Genomic DNA, 20,130 nt, shown 5'->3' on the forward strand with positions numbered 1-20,130 from the left:
GAGCTGGTTCCCAAACCACAGCCTTGTGAATGTTATAAAAAGTATTGACCAACTTTTTAAATTGCATTTTTCCTAAAAACAGTATTTGTTTGTGCTGCAGTATTATGAAAGCCCAGAATACATCAACTTCAATCTCAGCTAGCACGTCCTAAAATAGTTGTTAGGGGAGTTTTTTTTCGCAACAGACAGACAAATTCAACAGATGAAACATGCATTCTCGTGTTGGGAAAGCACCACCAGTTGAACTTTTTCCAGTTACACTGTTATTAAAAATACAGGAGCATCCTGAAATAAAGAAAAAATGGAAGCCCTATTAGGAATGCAAAGAGAAGTGAGAGGCAAGGCCTCAAACTGGTGCTAAAATAATTAGTTCAAAAGGACATGTAATATGCCCAGCACATTTCGATATTAGCTTTTGTCAGGGGCAAAAAGAATGAAATAAAGCCGTGCACTATCTTGTTCCAATGACAACAGTATAGCAGGTTATATAGTATGCCTTATTACATTTCCATTTTCTGAGCACCACTTTGAGGCATCACCTTTTTTTTGGTTTTCTGACTCTTTGGTGCTGCCCTTCATATTCTTCTGTAAAGCCAAAAGGAAACCTTCGGGGGCGGGAGGCATAAGAGGAATTCGCCTCCATCTTCGGTGCGGGGCACCTGCTAGGACTGGCACCAGCAATGTACTTTACGGCTCGATCCTAGGGATGTTTAGACAGAGAAAGTCCTGCAACTCCCAGTCATGGCTGGCTGGGGAATGCTGGGAGTTGTAGGCCTTTCTTCTGTCTAAACATGCGTAGGAGCGCACCCTTAAGGAGGAAAGGGCCATACTCCAGCAACCACGATAGCTTTCCTTTTCCCTTCCAGGACCTTCCGTGTTCCTCGCTACCGGTTACATAACAAGCGGCGGGGGCGTAAAGAGGCGGTCTTTATTGTTATTCTTCCACCGACTCAGCCTCATCGCCTTCGCTTCCCCTCTTACCTGGCTGCCCGCTTCCCGCTCTGGAGTCATGGCGGGGGGAAGAGAGGCGACAAGCGGTCAACGCCTCGCTAACGGCGACTTCTGCCCTGCCCCCCAACCACCAGCCCAGCCGGCGCGCACAAAAGCCGTGGAGGGAGCGACGCCCGAGTCCCAAGGGGCCAGAACCAATCAACAGTGGCATTCCAGTCATGTGACGGTCGTCATGACACTACAGGCAAAAATAGAAGGCTTCAGGCAAAACAATGCTCGATTGCGACCGGCTGAGTTCGCAGATCGAGGGACGGAGGGAGGGCGGGAGCCCTCGGCCGGCAAAACCCTGCCGCCGCCGCTGCCGCCGCCTCTTCCTCTTCCTGGGGCTGTACTTTGGCTCTGTGGTCCGCCAAGAGTTCCCCTTCCCCCCGCTGCGTGGCTCAGGCTCGGAGAAGCCCCGGGCTGGCTGGGTCGGGCTGCGCTGTAGCTCCAATCAGCGTGCCAGAACGGGCACGCAACAAGCGTTGAAGGGGTGACGGCCAACAGCAACTCCGCTTCTGAAAGCGGCTGAGATGGGAGCCGCAGAAATCCTGAGAAGAGAAAATGAGCTGTGGCGGCTTTGCCGCGTAGAGCGCTCAAATCGGGGCTCCCACCTGCCCAGTGCAAGGAGGGGCGCGATGGGCTTCCCCTCGCCGAGGGCTCTGCTGTCCACCCGCACGCGGCACTCGTGCTGCCCTCTGCCCCCAGCCTGTGCGTGCGAGAAAGAGAAACCTCTCTCCCTTCCCTCATCACCACGGCGCCGAGCCTTTGGCCGGGCCGAGCAGAGACGATCGGGGAAGCGGGAGGGAACAGCACGGCTGCCTGCCGCCGCCGCGCAACCCTCTGGCCCCTTAGATAGCTGGTTTGTCTTCTTCCCTCTCATCTCCGCCGCTTCCCTGCCGGGTGACCAGAGGTAGGTCACCCGGCGCTCGCTGGTGGTGGGCTAGCTGTTGCTCAAGGGAAGAGAGGCGGTGCCGCGGCACAGAAGGCGGGATCGATCGGTTGCAATAAAATACGAGAGGTGCACGGGGGAGGGGGGATCGTGGCATCGGGCAGACCTCCATCATTTATTCACGGTGCAATTGCACAGAAGGGTGGTGGTGGTTTTCGCTGAAACGTTCCCCGCGCCTTTCAGTCACGTTACGTGAGAAGGGGCGGGCGTGTGACCGGTTCTCTGCCTCGTTTGGTCTTTGCCCTACGGAATTCAGACGTACTAGCCCGGAGTAGCCACTCCTTGGGAGAAGGGAACGCGGTGGCTCCGCTGACTGGTTCCTCCTTTCTGCTTTTGTGGGCTCTTCCCTGCCTCTCACTTGCTCTAAGCTTCAGCTATTGTAACGAAGTAAATACCCCCCCTCCACCCACACTTTCCCCCTGAAGGGGAAAAAAGGGTGAAAAGATGTGCAAATCTGGTTGAAATAGGCTGAATTGCCAAGGAAATAAATGCCGCCTTCTTACGATTTCCAATGTGCAGCAGTGCCCAAGTGGTTATTTTGCCAGATAGGTAAACATGTGCATCATACATATTGCTTGTAAAAACACCCATAAATGTAAACAGGAATCACTCTTAAAGGGCAAAAGCCAAAACTTTTTCTTGAACTCCATGGATTCCGGCTGGAATAGCCATTGTGTTGTGGGGAAAGGCAGTTTTGAAGTCACTACTGCTACATATGGGGTAAATTTATTCATCCAGTTTCTGTCACTGTACATCTCTACATTTCCAGTGTACTTCTGCTTTGAAGAAGAAATATTGCTCACCCATTTACATTTTATCTAAATAAATGTTATTTTAAAAAACAGCTTTGCCAGAGGTAACATCAGGATAGGAATCAAAAGAAGGCCCCCCCTCACATCTCTAGAAATGTGGAAAACCCACTTAGCAAGCCTGTTCATGTATCTCATGAGCGTCCAGAGGCTGATGACAGAGCACAGGTAGTGTAGGTAGTTTATCTTCTCCAACCCCAAATCAGTAAGCCGTGACAACAAAATTCCGCTTGCTTTCCCCCAGTCAGCACAAATTTGCATCTAGAAACATGCAAACTGTATGCAAATTTGTATTCAGTAAGCCTATGCCCCAATCAAGGACCTAGTGACACCATTTGTTCATCTTCTATTTGGGATTATGTTTGTTGACAGCAGGTGTAGAGAGCAATATAGCTAGACTTCAGAAATACTTGTCAAATATATGCGGATATCTTTATCATATAATCAAATGGAGAATTAAATTACTACAGTTCTCTACCATAACCACTGATGTGAATACACACTATTCACCACAGATATAATTTCCCCATTGTTAGTCCAGCTTTATATGGCATGAACATGTTAAACCAATTTTAAGTACTCCCCAAACGTAGTCTCATGAATCTAAAATGTGCAGAATCAAGTCAGGCACAAAATGTTTAGATCATATTTGCTATATGCAGCATTACTAATTGTAAAGTAACTTTACAACTTTGTAGTAGCTAGTTAAATATTGTTCTTACCCAAATATATGTTTTTAAAAAACCCATTAATGTATGCCATTCCTCTATCTTCACGTGCCTCTGGCTGTAAGGAAGAGGGATGTACCAATGAAAGGCAGGTGCAGCTGCCCTCTACTAAGAAAACAAAAAACTGCTTGCATACTCAGCTGAGAGTTGGGAGCCACATAGTTCATATGTAAGAGCCCCTTGTCCCAGTTAACATGGCCTATAAACCCCTGCTAACAAGGCCACTGATCATTCCTTTAAGTGCTTATCTGAATTATTAAGCCCACTACACTTGATCTAGCTTTCCTTCTACTGTAGTTCTAGGATTTTAGTTGGGCTATATCCAGTATGGTCCAGACTCAGATGAATACTACAATCATCATCAATACAGTCAGAACTAGCTTAATGTGGGCAAATTACTCCTTTACCGGTTTGTTTTAATTGACATTGTACAAAAAAGGAATCAGATGGCTTTTCTTATAGTGAAACTATATGGGCAGTAGTAAATCAAAGCCATGAAACGCATACAAAGTAAAGATCTAACATTAAAAACTGGTTTATTCCTTCAGACCTATTTCAACAATTGAAAAGCCACAGGATGAATTGTTCCAACAGTTGTAGGAAGGTACGTTACTAAGAATGAAAGCCATAGATCTTTGAAGATTTTATAATCAACTCATTACATATAAGATGTAAACTTTATTGAACAAAATTGACAAGATCAAATAGGCACTTGTTAACAGTAAGCAAGAGTTGAAGACCATAGCAGCCTGCTTTGCATTTTACTGAGCTCTGTTGCTGTGAATAATACAGCTCATGCACAGGTAATGACTTATTTGTACATTTTCTCAAGTATTCACTGAATACTACCAACATATATACATTTATACATAAAGTTCCAGAAGTTTAGAGAAGTTATTTATTTCTGCTGGCCTTTTGGAAGTGGTCTTCTAAAAAGTAGGATGTGTGGTTCTGTGAAGAAAAAAAATTGTTTATAGGTCTGTTGTGAAATAAAGCACCTGACTACCTGGCAGACCACACCCAGTTACAACACCTCTTTGCTTATTTACTTAACACTGTCACCATCTTTCAATTCACCCTGGATCTGGAATGAGGACTCTCAGATCTACAGGTTTCTACTTAAGAAGGGCTACTACCAAGTGGTTAAGCCTGGATTCCCCTTGCCTCCCTTAAAGCATGTAGCAGGATAAGCCTTGGCATATCAAAGCACACAGCCAAACCCCAGGTTCCAATTTAAAAGGTTACTAAGACTAAGGACAAGAGGCAAGAGACAATAAGATGATCTAAATATCTGCATTATACAGTCATGAAGAGGTTCAAAAGCTTACTTGTCCAAAGCAAGGCTCACCCAAGGTTCAGTCAATGAATGGCATAAGCGTAATTTTTTATCCTTGCTGACTTGGGGAAATGGAATGGGGAAGAAAATCTACCAGCCAGGTTTGACTTCTGGATTACACTTAGGTGCATGGCATGTCATATGGGGGAGCAACTTGTGGAAGTGAAGTATTAACACATTTTTAACCCAGACAGGTAGACTGAGACAGCAATCCTATGGCCCACTAGACAGTGTCTAGCAGGCCATAGGATATGGTCTATTCCAGGAACCAACTTACCCCTCGTCTGTGCCCCCCCCAAAGGCAGCACGGAGAAGGCCCATCCTCCATGTTCAGAAGATGACCATGGAGCAACTGAAAAGGGGTGGGGCTGGGGGGCGTTCCAGGGTGGAGAGAGCAGACACATTGGACACATCCAATGTGTTGTAGGGCAGCTTCCTCTCCCAGCTGGCCCCTCACTGCTAGACAGCCGAAAAGAGCTGTCCTGCCTTGCTTTGGATAGGCAGCCACCCCTGAGGTCAGAGGTGGCTGCCTATTTACTTAGGATTGTGCCCTTAGTGAATGGAAGCAATTTCCTCTTTATTTCTGACAGACACGATTGAGGGGAGGACAAAAAGGACTCCATGCTATGATGATTAATATGTGACAGGAAAGAAACTACAGCAATCTTCCCCAGCACAGTACTCTCCAGATGTTTTGGCCTTCAGCTTATGGCTATAATTGAGGTAGAACTTTAAATTTAAGCATGCTAAGTGAACTAGCACCAAATTCACCTGGGCTTAAACAAAGACCTACCTCTGTAGTTAATAATTTTGTCCCTGTTCCTCTTCTATATCAAGACAACATGAAAGTTGTAGGGCAGAGGCAGGCAACCTGGTGCCCTCCAAATGTTTTGGACTACAATTCTCAGTCAGCATGGCCAATGGTCATAGATTATAGGAACTGTAGTCCAAAACATCTAGATGGCCCCAGGTTGCCTACCCCTGCTCTATGGAAAACATTTATCTAAGGCTGCCAGGCACAGATGTTTCTTTTCACCTGGTTCATGAATCATGTAATGGACCCAGCCAAGGCTCTGCTGAACACCAAGCCTTCTCCATTCTTCTTCAGTCATTAGGTGAGTTTTGGGTACTTGCTTGGAGAGCTCTCTTGGCAACATCACATGCCTACCAGGGATTGAAATTACATTAAGTCACATTTATGTAGCCACATACAGTTCTGTACAACTCAAGAGTGAGGAAGCTTTTGATCAAACTCCACAGCATTTGGGAAGTACATGAACACTTAAGTCAACAGCTTTTCAGGTTCTTTTGCACAAGTTGAAGGCATGGTACTGACAATGTCAGTACTTGAATGTTTTGTTAGGGTACTACCAAATTTAATATTAAATTTTAGAGTTCCAACACCACAGATTAAGATTTTTTAAAAATCCAAGTTTGCTATACGACAAGTGAACTCTGGTTTATCAGGCTTGTATAAACTGCCATTTGCTTGTGAGAACTTGCTTTAATGCAGAGAAGCTTAAATAGTTGGTTATTTAGCTCACAGTTTGACATTAAGCTGTGTGGATTGACGGGTTGCAGATAAATCCAAGTTTATCAGAGCACACACTACTCACAGTGCTTACAGGAAAGACTTCAAAAACAGTTGCCTCGAGTTACATATCAAAAGCACATTAACACAGCCAGTGTGGTAAACGGGATACCACTTGTTTTATTCAGGAAGACCCAGGCCCAAATCCCTAGTCAGCCACGAAGCTCAACGTGGGCAGATTCTGGGCCAGATGCTATTCTTCAGCTCAGCTTCCCAACAGGTTTGCCGGAAGTTAAAATGAAGTGCTGGGGGGGCAAAGGAAGCTAACGGAAGCCTCCCCACCCCATAGCTCCTTAGAGCAGCCTTCTCCAACCTGGTGTTTTCCAGATGTTTGGGACTACAATTCCCAACACCGCTGACCGTTGGCTATGTTGGCTGGGGTTGATGGGAGGAGAAGTCCAACACATCTGGGGGGCACCGGGTTGGGGAAGGCTACCTTGGACGATGAGCGGGATAAAAACACATATTAAAGTTATGAAAAAGCTTCCACTGTTTCCGTAACCCCTCAGCTTCTTCGAAGGAGGCTCCCACAGAACTGGAGTTCAGGGACGGCGGGCGGGAAGGCGAAAAGATTCCGTTTCAAGGCCGTGTTTCGGCGGTTTGCCCCCGCGGCCATCTTCCAACTCATTTCCCAGCCTCCGACCCTGCCTCTGCAGCAGCTCTGCTCTGGCCTGGGCCTGCCCCGCTCTTTGTTTCAAGCCCCCCGACTCTGCGTTTCTCGCGGGCGGTTCCTCTCGTTTTCACCCGGCGGGCGAGAAGGGGGACAGACTCGGAGCGAAGAGGCGGCTCGCCGCTTTCTGAGGGGCTCGGCGAAGAGGGAGGGAAGGACGAGAGAAAGGACAGCAGAACGAAAACGGGGGCAACAGCAGAAAAGCGCGGCAGCCCTCACCTCAGCCTCCCCGCTCCGTAACAAACGGGAAGGCGGAGCCCACCCCGACCCCGACCCCGACCCCGACCCCCTCTCGCACCGGTACTCGTAGTTCTCGTCGAAGTACTTGTCCGAATAATAGATCTGCTTGTGGGCCATTACGAAGGTGGTGACGATGGCGGCGGCCACAGACTCCTCCGCTCTCAGCCAAGCCAAGCCGCCCACCCGCTTCCTCCTCCGCCGCCGCCGGAACAGCGCTCGCCACTAACTGAATTGCCTAGAGGCAGCCCACCGCCCTCCTCAATTTGAATCCAACAACTCAGCGCTGATTGGAAGGCGCCGCGGACTAATCGGCGCGCGCGCTGTCACGTGGACGTAGGCTGTTGCTATTCGATTCCCGCCCCCCCCACTCACATTTCCTCCTCCTCCTCCTCCTCCTCCCTCTTCGTTCTCGCCAATCAAGAGACGTGGTGAGCGAAGCACGCAGTGGATAGGATGGTAGCTTGGTGGAATTGCGAGGGGTTTCTAGACCTCGTGGTTAGACGCGGGGGGCGGCCGGGCGAGGGCTTTCGCGCGCGTGGCTTGCGGCGCAGCTCGCTCTGCTTTGCGCTGCCCTCCCCAAAGCGAGAAGGGATCGCGCTCCTGCCTGCGGACCAAGAGGTGCTGCTGTTGTCATCGTCGTCATCATCACTTTCACTGCTATTATTTCTGTATTCTCTTTTTCGGTGGAAGCAGTCATCACCAATCCTCTGCATGTGTGCTCTGAAGTTAGCCTAGTTGAGTGCAGCGAGGCTAACTCCCGCATAGATGTAGGATTGCAATCAAAGGGCCAACTCAGACATTACTATTTATCCGTATCTAGCTGAACAACAGCAGCAGCTCCGTCTCCCCCCACCCCCATTTTCACTCTGAGAATAGAGTAGATGCAGAGGGCTTGATCCGGATTGGTACCCTAGCTGGGGGCTTTTTAGATCTGGCTGGAACCACCTGTGCCTACTCTAGAGTAAAAATGAAAAAGACATTTTCTGCCAGACAGGGGCATCGGTAAGACGGGCCCACCTAGGCATGGCCTCGGATCTTTTTTTGAGCTGACCTAATTGCCGTTTTTTAACATTTCCCCATTGACTTGCGTTGGAAAACAGAAGCGGCCGTAACATTTTTAGTTTGTATGACAGACTCATGAAATTTGGAGACCTGGTAGCCCCTGTAGAGCTGACTGAATCTGCCAAATTTCAGACAGGCCTAGAGACTTTTGTACTAACCACAGGTAAAATTTGCTTTTTTCAAGAAAATCTGTCAAAGAGCTATAATTTTTTGTGCTCCCACATAAGTTCATGGAATTTAGGGATCTGGCAGCCCCTATGTAGCTGACTGAGCCTGCCAAATTTAAGGATGTTGCAGGTGCCTGACTGGGTCTGGGAGTCCATCCCCCTGCCCACAACCCCCAGACTGTGCCTGCCGAGCCCCTGTCCTCGCACCCGCTCACGCCGTCCCGGACTCACTGTGACCCTGTCCAGTGAGCGCCTGCCATTTTGCTGCCTTTTTTCTGCATGAAAAAGGGAGTTTAAAAATACACATATTTAAATATGTGGAGGTTGGGGCTGGGAAAGCTTAATATGAACAATATTAGAGGCATACCTATAATATTGTGCACGTTAAGCTTTCCCGGCCCCAAACTGCACATACTTAAATATGTGCTTTTTAAACCCCCTTTTTCATGCAGAAAAAAATGGTAGACGTTCACCGGAGGGGTTTGGAGTGAGTGTGGGTGACTCACCGAGCTCATGAGGGCTCGAGCGTGGGTCTGGGGGGGTGCAAGCAGGGCGGCATTTCAGCAGGTGCCCAGAGAGCTCAAGCTGGGGTGTGTTCGTACATCCCTAGCCAAATTTCAGTTAGATCCAGTGGCTTTTGTGCTACCAACATGTAAAGTATCCTTTTCTCAAAGACTAAAAAAGTTAAAACTGTCAAGCCACACGGGATTAGAGATCCTAATCAGAAGGTGTTTAAGGTGACCGTTAGGCAGTCACTATCCCTAATCTCTGGTGTAGATTTTTTCTGAGGTGCAAAAAACCTCTCTCCCCCTACCTTTCTGCTCTTACATGCCCACTGTTGGGAGCTTGCCTGCGATGAAATTTTGAAGAGGGAGAAGGAAAGGAAGAAAGAGCTCCATGTGAAATACTGGTATTTCACACAGCACCTGATTTTACTGCCCCAAAGTGGAACCTTTGGATTCTGCAGAAGTTTAGTAGCTTTAGTACAGCAAAGGATGCAATCAGCCTCCACAAAAGGTTAGTGGGACAGGACTTATCTTTGTGCAAGCCGTGTTGATTCTTTTTCAGCAGGGCTTGTCCTTCTATATTAAGCACATTTAAACCTAAAATGGCTCTATCACTGCATTAGAAATGAATGCATAGTTTTCCATCTTGGAATAGTGGCACCAGGATTCAGATGTGGCTTCTACAAATCTAACTGTTGCTAATTACATATGATTTTCAGCAATGGTGTAGTGGTAAATGTTTGCATCATGACAGTCGTCATAGCCATGTTCTCTCTCCCTGCTTCCTATCTATATATGGATGTTATAAGTATAAACTGAAAAAATGGGCTCCAGCTCAGTCAAGTGAAGAACACACTATAGAAAAATTAATTTTCTGGGTATACCCCCCACCCCTGAGTAATTTTGTCTTTCATCAGCAGCAAACCTGGCCCTAAAGCTGAAAATAGTAATTCAATGCATAAATGGCATAAAATACTTAAACACCTATTACATTTTATTTATTTATTTATTTATTTATTTATTTATTTCATTTCTATACCGCCCAATAGCCAAAGCTCTCTGGGCGGTTCACAAAAATTAAAACCAAACACACAATAAAACAATTTAAAATATATAGAACATTAAAACCACAATATAACAATACAACCACAATAAAATCTAGCAGCAGTGCAGGAGTTTAAAATACAGATTTAAAACAGCAAAGATAAAAATTTAGAAAGCTAAAATGCCTGGGAAAATAAAAAGGTCTTCACCTGGCGCCGAAAGGTATACAATGTAGGTGCCAGACGAACCTCACTAGGGAGCTCATTCCACAGCCGGGGTGACACAGCAGAAAAAGCCCTCCTCCTAGTAGCCACCCGCCTCACTTCCTTTGGCAGGGGCTCACGGAGAAGGGCCGCTGATGATGATCTTAAGGTCCGGGCAGGCACATATGGGAGGAGGCGATCCTTCAGGTAACCTGGCCCCAAGCCGTTAAGGGCTTTAAATGTTAATACCAGCACTTTGAATCGGGCCCGGAAATGGACTGGCAGCCAGTGCAGCTGGAAAAGTACTGGCGTAATATGAGCTCGCAGGCCAGTCCCTGTTAACAATCTTGCTGCCCTATTTTGGACCAGCTGAAGTTTCCGGACTGTTTTCAAAGGCAGCCCCACGTATAACGCATTGCAGTAATCCAGACGAGAAGTTATCAGAGCATGGATAACTGTAGCTAGGCTATCTCTGTCCAGATAAGGGCGTAGTTGGTATACCAGCCTAAGCTGATAAAAAGTGCTCCATGCCACTGAGTTCACCTGTGCCTCAAGTGACAGTTCTGGATCCAAGAGCACCCCCAAACTACGAACCTGATCCTTTAGGGGGAGTGCAACCCCCTCCAGAACAGGTTGAATATCACCTAGCCGGGCAGATGAACCACCCACTAACAGTACCTCCGTCTTGTCTGGATTGAGTTTCAGTTTATTGGCCCTCATCCAGTCCATTACCGTGCCCAGGCACTGATTCAGAACAGCCACTGCCTCACCTGGTTTTGATGAAAAAGAGAGGTAGAGCTGGGTATCATCTGCATATTGATGGCACCTCAGCCCACACCTCCGGATAACCTCCCCCAGTGGTTTTATGTAGATGTTAAACAGCATGGGGGATAAAATAGAGCTCTGTGGAACCCCATGGCACAATTGCCATGGCACAGAGCAATAATCCCCCAGCACCACCTTCTGGAATCGGCCATCCAAGTAGGAGCGGAACCACTGTAATGCAGTGCCTCCAACTCCTAACCCAGACAACCTATCCAGAAGGATACCATGGTCGATGGTATCGAAAGCTGCTGAGAGGTCCAGGAGAATCAACAGGGTCGCACTCTCCCTGTCCCTCTCCCGGCAGAGGTCATTCCACAGGGCGACCAAGGCAGTTTCCATTCCAAAACCAGGCCTGAAGCCTGATTGAAATGGATCTAGATAATCCATTTCATTCAACAGTGCCTGGAGCTGTCCTACAACCACCCGCTCAAGCACCTTGCCCAGGAAGGGGATGTTGGCCACTGGCCTATAATTGTTAACATCCTCTGGGTCCAGGTTAGGCTTTTTCAGGAGTGGTCTAATTACCGCCTCTTTTAAAGCAGCAGGCACCACTCCCTCTCTCAAGGAGGAATTTACAACCTCCTGGACCCAGCCAGACAACCCCTCCTTGTTTGATGTAATAAGCCATGAAGAGCAAGGGTCAAGCACACAAGTGGTCGATGGGACTTGGCCAAGCACCTTGTCCGCATCCTCAGGCCTCAGTAACTCAAACTCATCCAATAAAACTGGACCAGATGGTGCTCTGAACGCCTCTACCAATGGAACTGCATTAATGGTGGTGTCCAATTCATGACTAATCTGAGCGACTTTATCCTCAAAGTGCTGTGCAAACTTGTCACAGCATGCTACTGAGGGTTCCACCGTCTCTCTCCCTGGCCCAGAATGTAACAGGCCGCGAACCACTCGGAAAAGCTCCGCTGGACGACACTGAGAAGATGCAATGCTGGTGGAAAAGAACTGTCTCTTTGCCACCCTCACCGCCACAGAGTAGGCTCGATAGTGGGCTCTTACCTGTGTTCGGTCAGACTCAGCATGAGTTTTCCTCCACCTGCGTTCTAGCCGTCTCCCCTCTTGCTTCATTGCCCTCAGCTCAGGTGTATACCAAGGAGCTGGCCAGGCTCTGCTCAGAGGGAGAGGGCGCTTGGGCGCGATTGTGTCAACCGCCCAAGTCATCTCTGCATTCCACAGAGCGACCTGGGCTTTGACAGGAGCACCAGCCATACCAGCAGGAAAATCCCCCAGAGCCCTCTGGAATCCATTGGAATTCATTAATCTCCAGGGGCGGACCATTTTAATAGGTCCCCCACCCTTGCAGAGGGGAAAGGCCGCCAGAAGTCTAAACCTCAGCAGAAGGTTGAGGCAGAAGCAGGCTCAGGCTCAGGATAAATCTCCATGTTCCTGTGCCCTTAAACACCAAAAACCATGGGTAACGCCTTATTTCTTCCCCTTTTTATTGGCTTAATTTGGGTCAACCTGCTTTCCAAACCATACTCAGCCACAAAACTCTCTAGGTGTCTTTGAGTAAGCCACCTGCCTCATTAGGTGGTTGTGAGATATCTCCATGCACAGTACCCTGAGCTCCTTGGAGATCAACAGAATACAAATGTGCTAAATAATTTCAAAAAGTCAGCCCCAATAAATGGCTCTATGTTGCTTTTGAAAGCTGTTTGGCTGTTCTCAGTTCAATCGAATGTTTATGATACAGGAGGAGAATGCATTCTCATCGTTATTTGGGGTTTAAGCTCCTAATGCAAAGGCAGTGTAAAAGCTGGAGAGCTGGCTTAGTGTGCTCCTGGTAACTCATGCCTGTCAGACTACTGTGTTCTGCATGAGTTGCATGGTGTGGATACACATACCAGGCTTATGTCATGATGAAACAACATAAAACAGTAACATTGGCTGGTCAAATCCAGAAGGGTGCCATTCATCTGCTTCCAACTTCCATGTTTGTTTGCCATTGAATGGGGGAGGGGTGTCATTCTGACTTTTTGCTTTAGATATGAAATATCTAAAGATTGCCCTCAGAGGTCCTTCTCCAGGAGCCCTGCCAAAGGAAGTGAAGTGGGTGGCCACTAAGGAGAGTGCCTTTTCTGTTGGGGCAGCCAGGTTGTGGAATGAGCTTCCCAGAAAAGCTCACCTGGTGCCTACACTGTGCTCTTTCTGGCACCAGGTGAATGGCTTTTTATTTTCCCAGGCATCTAGTCTTTCAGTTTCTACTGTTTTAAATCTGTTACTGTATTTTAAATCTTTGCATTGCAAAGATTGCAATGATTTTATTTTGATTTTAACTTTTATTTTATACTGTGTTTTTAGACTTTTAAACTTTTCTATTGTATCTTATGCTGTATTTTATGGTTTTAATGGTTGTAAATCACCCAGAGAGCTTTGGCTATTGGGTGGTATAGAAATGTTATAAATAAATATTGACTAAATGTCTAAGGATGGCACTGCACTTATCAAGGGCAACATCGGAATGCTGCAATCCTATTAAAGGATGCCAAACCAATGAAGCAAAACATGTATCTATGAGTGCAGTAAACCTCATCCTTAGTTGATTAAAGTGAAAGATGTACAGCTGGACTGATGGAAGACGACTATATCTACCAATGCTTCCCTTAATAATGCCATATTGGAGCAACTCTCATAACAAATCCACAGGGAGAAGGAAGGGGAACACCTACAATGCCAGCTGAAATCTCCCACCCACAGGTCCCCATTGCTATGGCAACACTGATACCCACTCACATAAAGGCAGCAGCAACATCACCTTGGGCAAGACAGGATGTTAAACGGGGTGGGGGGAAGCATTCACCCAAGATAGCAAACAGCAGAGTATCATGCAAGAGAAAAGCGGAAGAGCTCTTATGCTCGCCTCACCCAAAGGTCTCAGTTACAAACACACACAGAGCAAACTCAAAGAAGACAAGAAAGCATAGCGCAGCCATCATATAATTCAGGCAGGAATAACAAAGCACTGGCTGATACCTCATGTTTTAATATAAACAACAACCCTAGATGTGAGCCTAAGCCCTCAGTGCAGAAAACAGGTCACATACTGATCTCCCCCCCCCCCCCCCCGGTGCTTGTTCCTTAATAAGTACACAGCAGGGAGAGGTTTGATAGGTACAGTTTATCTTATAATTCTAGTCCACAAACTATATTTGCTGTATTTCCTGCTTTGTGTCAGGTGTTGGTTTAAAAAGTAATGCTCAAAATAAAATATTTCCACAACATGAGTCCATTTGTGCTCCTGGTGAGATTTCAAGGGGATTCATGGTAGAGAAGATGGGGAAAAGACGAAAAGAGAGGTGGAGAAAGAAATGCTCATTGTAGAAGTGGCCTAAATACATTATAGCTTATGAAAAAATTGCCTTAATTGTGCTAAGGCTGTCACATATGTACATAATGTTGAGGACTCGCCTGAGTATGTAGTGAGAGGCCTTGCTGTATGCATGACTATATGAGAAGAGACTCTACTCCCTTTTCGATGCTGGCACTGCCAAATTCATATTAGGAAAAATAACAGTATTGAATTCCATAAGGAAAACCTGGAGAGACTGCTCTAAAAAGAACTGTCCCTACCATTAGGAAGAGTGAGACAGCTACTTCAGGTTGCAAATGGATTGGGTGGATTGGGATGTGGTGGCATGGTGCTGGAGGACAGATCTGTAGGTGCCACATGGCCTGCCCTGAGCTCCCTAAACTAGCCTGCTGCCCTCAGGCCGTCAGTCTGGCTGACTTTTGTACATGGTGTGGGGAGAGGCACCATCTTGTCCTTTGCCTTAGGGAACAAAATATCTTGGGTCAGCCCTGGCTCTAAAGATGGAGAAACAGGCAGTGCCTGTGGCACAAAGAAATGCCCAGTTACACCAGGAGCTGTGAAAAGATGTCCTGATCTCTTACTGCATTCATGGATTGTAGGATTATGGTCATAGACTTGCTATCCACATTGAATGTCTGCTTGCTTATGCTGAGTGACCTGAAGATATGCCTGCAAGAGGTTTGTTGAGAGCGTTTGGCTTTGGATTCTCCATTGACTTTTATCATCTTTGGATACCGATAACTTTTTGCATACTTTCTTTGAGACATTCCTACTTTCCCTAGTAGTTGAAAGGATCTGTTTGCATGGGAGATGGAGCTCAAACTAGTTTGATGTCGAAAGAGATGGTTTAACTTGCACAGTACTGCCCAGCAATTTCTGAATCTCTACACTATGAACCTGTTCCCTCTTGAGCACGCAAGAAATTGCTTCTTTGTAAAGCTGTAGTACCACAGAATGAGACAGTAGAGTTCTGAGGAAGAATGGACTGTACTACTTCAGACTGCCGCAAGAGGATATATTTGAAAGCTCCCCCACATTAAAAAAAAATCCCTGTAAGTAAAACAAACCAAAAACAAAAAATCCAGCAGATTGGGGATAAATGTTCTCACTAGTTTCATGCTGTGAGGTTTGTACACAAGGGAGCATTCAGAGATGATTTCCCTCAGTGGTACAGTGGATTGTGCCATTTGGGGAGTCTCACTACTTTAAGACCAAACTACATGTTATGTGCATATAACTGTAGCCTGAGCTAATTTTTAATTGGAAAATCTCTTTCAGGAGGGGTGGTTGGGATAAGAGAAGCAGAGTAGGTTAATGGTTCTAGGCCATTTTTAGAACTCCATAGTAGAAAATACAAAGTATGCGTGTCTCTGTGTATGGTAGAGATGAAACAGCTTGAGGGTGATTTTTTTAAACTTCCAGTTTTAGAAATAAAAAACTTAGAACCAGTTATTTCATATGAAATGACATTTCATTGGAAAGCCAGCCTGGGAGCATGCTGATCAAGGCAAAGAAATGGTACTCGGCATGGTACATCTCCTGGAGGACTGTGAAAAGAAGACAACCTATTTAACACAGGAAGTTAGTTTTAGCAGCAGAAGAGCAGAATGTACTTGCTTTTCTTCATGTTGTCTGTCCATCATACATATGGCTTCTCTGACTTTAGAGCCTTTTTTGGAGTGTTCTAGAGCCGAGAAGCTTTAGGTGGGAAGACCTCCCCTCATTATGTATGCCCCAGGGTGTGTGGTTCCTACATTTTCTGCTTGATTCCCCTTTGACTGCCAGAGCGGTAGCATCATGAGGAGCATTCTCCATTGTCTCTTCCCTTCCTGAAGAGACTGTGTTCAGTTTCTTGATTTCTTCTGTACTAGGGATGTCAGAGAATTCTGCCACGGATCTTGGTGAGGCCGAATGCCAGTGCCCCCGCCCCCCCACCCCACAAATGGTGCACGGAACGGAACACTTACCTGCTGCCGTTCGCGCTGCTTTGCGAATGGCGGCTGCATCTGCATAATGATTCGCTTCTTCATTATAGCCATGATAGGATACGTAAATAATTAAATACTTACGTAGCCTATCACGGCTAATGCAGGGGCGCCATTTGCGTCCCTGCAGAGGCCGTGATAGGCTATGTAAGTATTTTAGGGATGTATGAAAGTGACTTTCCGCGGATTATGTTGATTGTGGGGGGGAGGCGTTCCGTCCCTCCCCCCGGAATCCTGGCTGGGGGGGGAGGCACTCCGTTCCTCTCCCCCGGAATCCAGGCCGGCCGGCTGTGCTCCGCAGCGATTCTGCGGAGCCGCCGGCCGGCTCCGCCAGCAGCCGGACATCTGGCTGCTGGCTAGCAGGGATGCAAATGGCGGCAGCCATAGCTGCCGCCGTTTGCGTCCCTGCAGTCAGCCATGATAGGCTACGTAAATGTTTATGTAGCCTATCACGGCTGATTAAAAAAACTAAAACAAAACGCGCATACGCAAATGGCGGCGGCCATGGCCGCCGCCATTTGCGTTCTTTATTTTGGCACGTCTTAGTCTACGTAAACATTTACGTAGACTAAAACGGCGAAAATAAGGGGAACGCAAATAGCGTAGCGTCTACGCTATTTGCATTCCCCTTATTTTCGCCGTCTTAGTCTATGTAAATGTTTACGTAGACTAAGAAGTGCCAAAATAAAGAACGCAAATGGCGGTGGCCATTTGCGTACGCGCGTTTTATTTATTTATTTTTTAAAGTCAGCCATGATAGGCTACGTAAAGATTTACGTAGCCTATCATGGTGTTTTTTTAAAATCTAGCCGTGATAGGCTACGTAAATCTTTACGTAGCCTACCACATTTTTTTTTTTAACCTGGAAATGGCGGCGGCGGCAGCCGGTTGGAAGACTGGCCACTGCCGGAGCTGCCGCCGGAGCTGCCGGCGCCAGGAAGATCTGCCCAAGGTAAGTCTCGTCCCGGGGGGGGCGGGGGGAGCAGGCCGTTCCGCCACCGATTTCGGGGGGCCGAATGCGCTGGCATTCGGCCTCCCTGAGATCCGTGGCAGAACTTTCGTACATCCCTAAAGTATTTACATAGCCTATCACGGCAAAAGACAGGCGCAAATGGCGGCCACTATGCCATTTGCACTCCTGTCTTTTGCCGTAATAGGCTACGTAAATATTTATGTAGCCTATCATGGCAAAAAAAAGGGAACGCAAATGGCAGCCGCTGTAGCTGCCGCCATTTGCGTTCCCTTTTTTTTTTTTTGCTGTGATAGGCTACATAAATATTTACGTAGCCTATCACGGCAAAATACAGGGATGCAAATGGCGGCGGCTACGGCGGCCGCCATTTGCGTCCCTGTGCAGGCTGCCCAGCGGCCAGATGTTCGGCTGCGGGCGGCCCCGGCTGGCGGCTCCGCGGAGTCGCCACGGAGCGGAGCTGCCTGGGGAGAATTTCAGGGGGAGGGACGGAGCGCCTCCCCCCCCACGAATGTCACCCTTCGAAAAGGTAAGTGACTTTCGTACATCCCTATTCTGTACTTTTAGCCTATTATGTCTTTCCTACCCTCTCAGTTTCTTCCGTTCTACTACTGTTTTGAATTTTTATTTCCATTGCATCTAGGCCTCCGGGCACCTCCATGAGCTACCTTGGAGCTTATGGCCCTGAAAGTGCTGTTCCATACATGCTCCAGCTGCAGGAAGAAACATCCCCATTCTGTCAGATGCTCTTTGTGTTTGCTGTGCCTAAGGGAAGGACATTATCATTATCATCGTCATCATCATCATCTGCATTTCTATGCCACCCCATAGCCGAAGCTCTCTGGGCAGTTTACAAAAGTTAAAACATTAAATACAATATAAAATTTTAAAAGCCATTTACAAAAAAGCACATAAAAGCACACAAACAATATACACAAACATATAATTAAAAACATTGAACTATCAGACATAACTAAAGACAAATCCAGGACCGATTAAAACTCATCATGTGCTGCCAAATGCCTGGGAAAAGAGGTAGGTCTTAACCTGCTGCCGAAAAGATAATAATGTTCGCGCCAGACGGCCCTCATCAGGGAGCTTGTTCCACAGATGGGGGCCACCACTGAGAAGGCCCTCTCCCTTGTTGGTGCCTTCTGAGCTTCCCTTGGAGGAGGCACTTGGAGGAGGGCCTTAGATGCTGAATGTAGTGTACGTTCATTTTGGGAGAGGCGTGCCGTCAGGTATTGCGATCCCAAGCCATGTAGGGCTTTATAGGTTAAAACCAGCACCTTGAATTGAGCTTGGAAGCATATAGGCAGCCAGTGCAAGCAGGCCAGAGTCAGTCTTATATGTTTGAACTTTCTGGTCCCTGTTAAAAATCTGGCCACAGCATTTTGCATGAGCTGCAGCTTCCGAACTGTCTTCAAAGGCAGCCCCACATATATTGCATTGCAGTAATCTAACTTGGAGATTACCAGAGCATAGACAACTGAAGCCAGGTTATCTCTGTCCAGATAGGGGCATAGCTGGGCCACCAACTAAAGTTGGTAGAAGGCACTCCATGCCACTGAGGCCACCTGAGCCTCAAGTGACAAAGATGGCTCCAGGAGGACCCCCAAGTTATGGACCTGGTCCTTCAGGGGGAGTGCAACCCCATCCAGAACAGGTTGACCACCCTCCATCCAGTCAGCAGAACCACCCACCAACAGTAGCATCTCAGTCTTGTCTGGACTGAGTTTCAGTTTATTAGCCCTCATCCAGTCCATTATCGCAGACAGGCACTGATTCAGCACATCCACAGACTCAACTGAAGAAGATGAACGGGAGAAATAGAGCTGCGTGTCATCAGCATACTGATGACAATGCACTTCAAAACTCTGGATGACCGCACTCAATGGTTTCATGTAGATGTTGAACAGCATGGGGGACGAAACTGACCCAGTTGGAACCCCATATTGGAGAATCCACGGGGCTGAGCAGTGTTCTCCAAGCACCACCTTCTGGAGCCGACCCTCCAAGTAGGAGTGAAACCACTGCAATGCACTGCTTCCCACTCCCAGCTCAGAGGGCCATCCCAGAAGGATACCATAGTCGATGGTACCGAAAGCTGCCGAGAGATCAAAGAGAATCAACAGGGTCACACTCCCCCTGTCTCTCCCAACATAGGTCATCATACAGGCCGACCAAGGCTGTTTCTGTCCCAAAACCTGGCCTGATTCCCGATTGAAATGGATCCAGATACTCTGTCTCATCCAAGAGTGCCTGGAGTTGGTTGGCAACCACTCGCTCAAGGACCTTGCCCAGGAATGGAACATTTGCAACCCGCCTATAATTATTAAGGTTTTCCAGGTCTAAGGAGGATTTCTTCAGGAGTGGTCTCACCACCGCCGCTTTCAGGCAGCCCGGGACCACTCCCTCTCACAAGGAGGCATTAATCACCTCCGTAGCCCAGCTGGCTGTTCCCTCCCTGCTAGTTTTTATTAGCCAAGAAGGGCAGGGATCCAATATGGAAGTGGTTGCATGAACCAGTCCAAGCACCTTGTCCACATCCTCGAGCTGTACCAACTGAAACTCATCCAAGAAAAGTGGACAAGGCTGTGCTCTGGATACCTCACCAGATTCACCTGCACTAATACTGGAGTCTAAGTCCCAGTGGATGCAAGAGATTTTATTCTGGAAGTGCCTAGCCAGTGCATTACAGCAGGCCTCAGATGGTTCCATAGTGTCCTT

At 47.4% G+C, this 20,130-nt stretch overlaps 2 protein-coding genes across 4 annotated transcripts in view; both read right to left on the reverse strand.

The window, feature by feature from the left end:
- The window catches only part of SECISBP2 (SECIS binding protein 2), a 36,478-nt gene extending 35,377 nt beyond the window's left edge, over positions 1-1,101 (reverse strand). For 2 of the 3 annotated variants that reach the window (XM_084834040.1, XM_084834043.1), the window contains exon 1: positions 982-1,101. In XM_084834040.1, coding sequence (XP_084690166.1) covers positions 982-1,011 — 30 coding nt within the window. In that variant the 5' untranslated portion in view covers positions 1,012-1,101. Of the gene's footprint in view, positions 1-539 lie in introns of all 3 variants that reach the window. The other variant, XM_084834044.1, reaches the window with a different exon arrangement.
- A 2,762-nt stretch (positions 1,102-3,863) lies between these two features.
- On the reverse strand, positions 3,864-7,553 carry CKS2 (CDC28 protein kinase regulatory subunit 2). Its single transcript, XM_084834050.1, has 3 exons — positions 7,375-7,553; positions 5,852-5,979; positions 3,864-4,430 (listed from the first exon to the last, which is right to left on the reverse strand). Exons 1-3 carry the CDS (start codon positions 7,431-7,433, stop codon positions 4,378-4,380), a joined length of 240 nt encoding a protein of 79 aa, XP_084690176.1. The 5' UTR covers positions 7,434-7,553; the 3' UTR covers positions 3,864-4,377.
- Positions 7,554-20,130: the final 12,577 nt, after the last annotated feature.

Source organism: Heloderma suspectum, chromosome 2 (genome assembly GCF_057233095.1).
Source record: "Heloderma suspectum isolate Gila_16-S chromosome 2, 16-S_ref, whole genome shotgun sequence".
Taxonomy (NCBI): Eukaryota; Metazoa; Chordata; class Lepidosauria; order Squamata; family Helodermatidae; genus Heloderma; species Heloderma suspectum.

Bases quoted from the DNA above. Each gene is read 5' to 3' on its own strand.
- CKS2 (XM_084834050.1), bottom strand. From the start codon at position 7,433: ATGGCCCACAAGCAGATCTATTATTCGGACAAGTACTTCGACGAGAAC. The intron at 5,980-7,374 runs GTGCGAGAGGGG...AATCCCTGGTAG, and splicing joins GACGAGAACTACGAGTACCG to GCATGTGATGTTGCCAAGAG. The intron at 4,431-5,851 runs GTGAAAAGAAAC...TTTTCTTCACAG, and splicing joins TTACATGATTCATGAACCAG to AACCACACATCCTACTTTTT.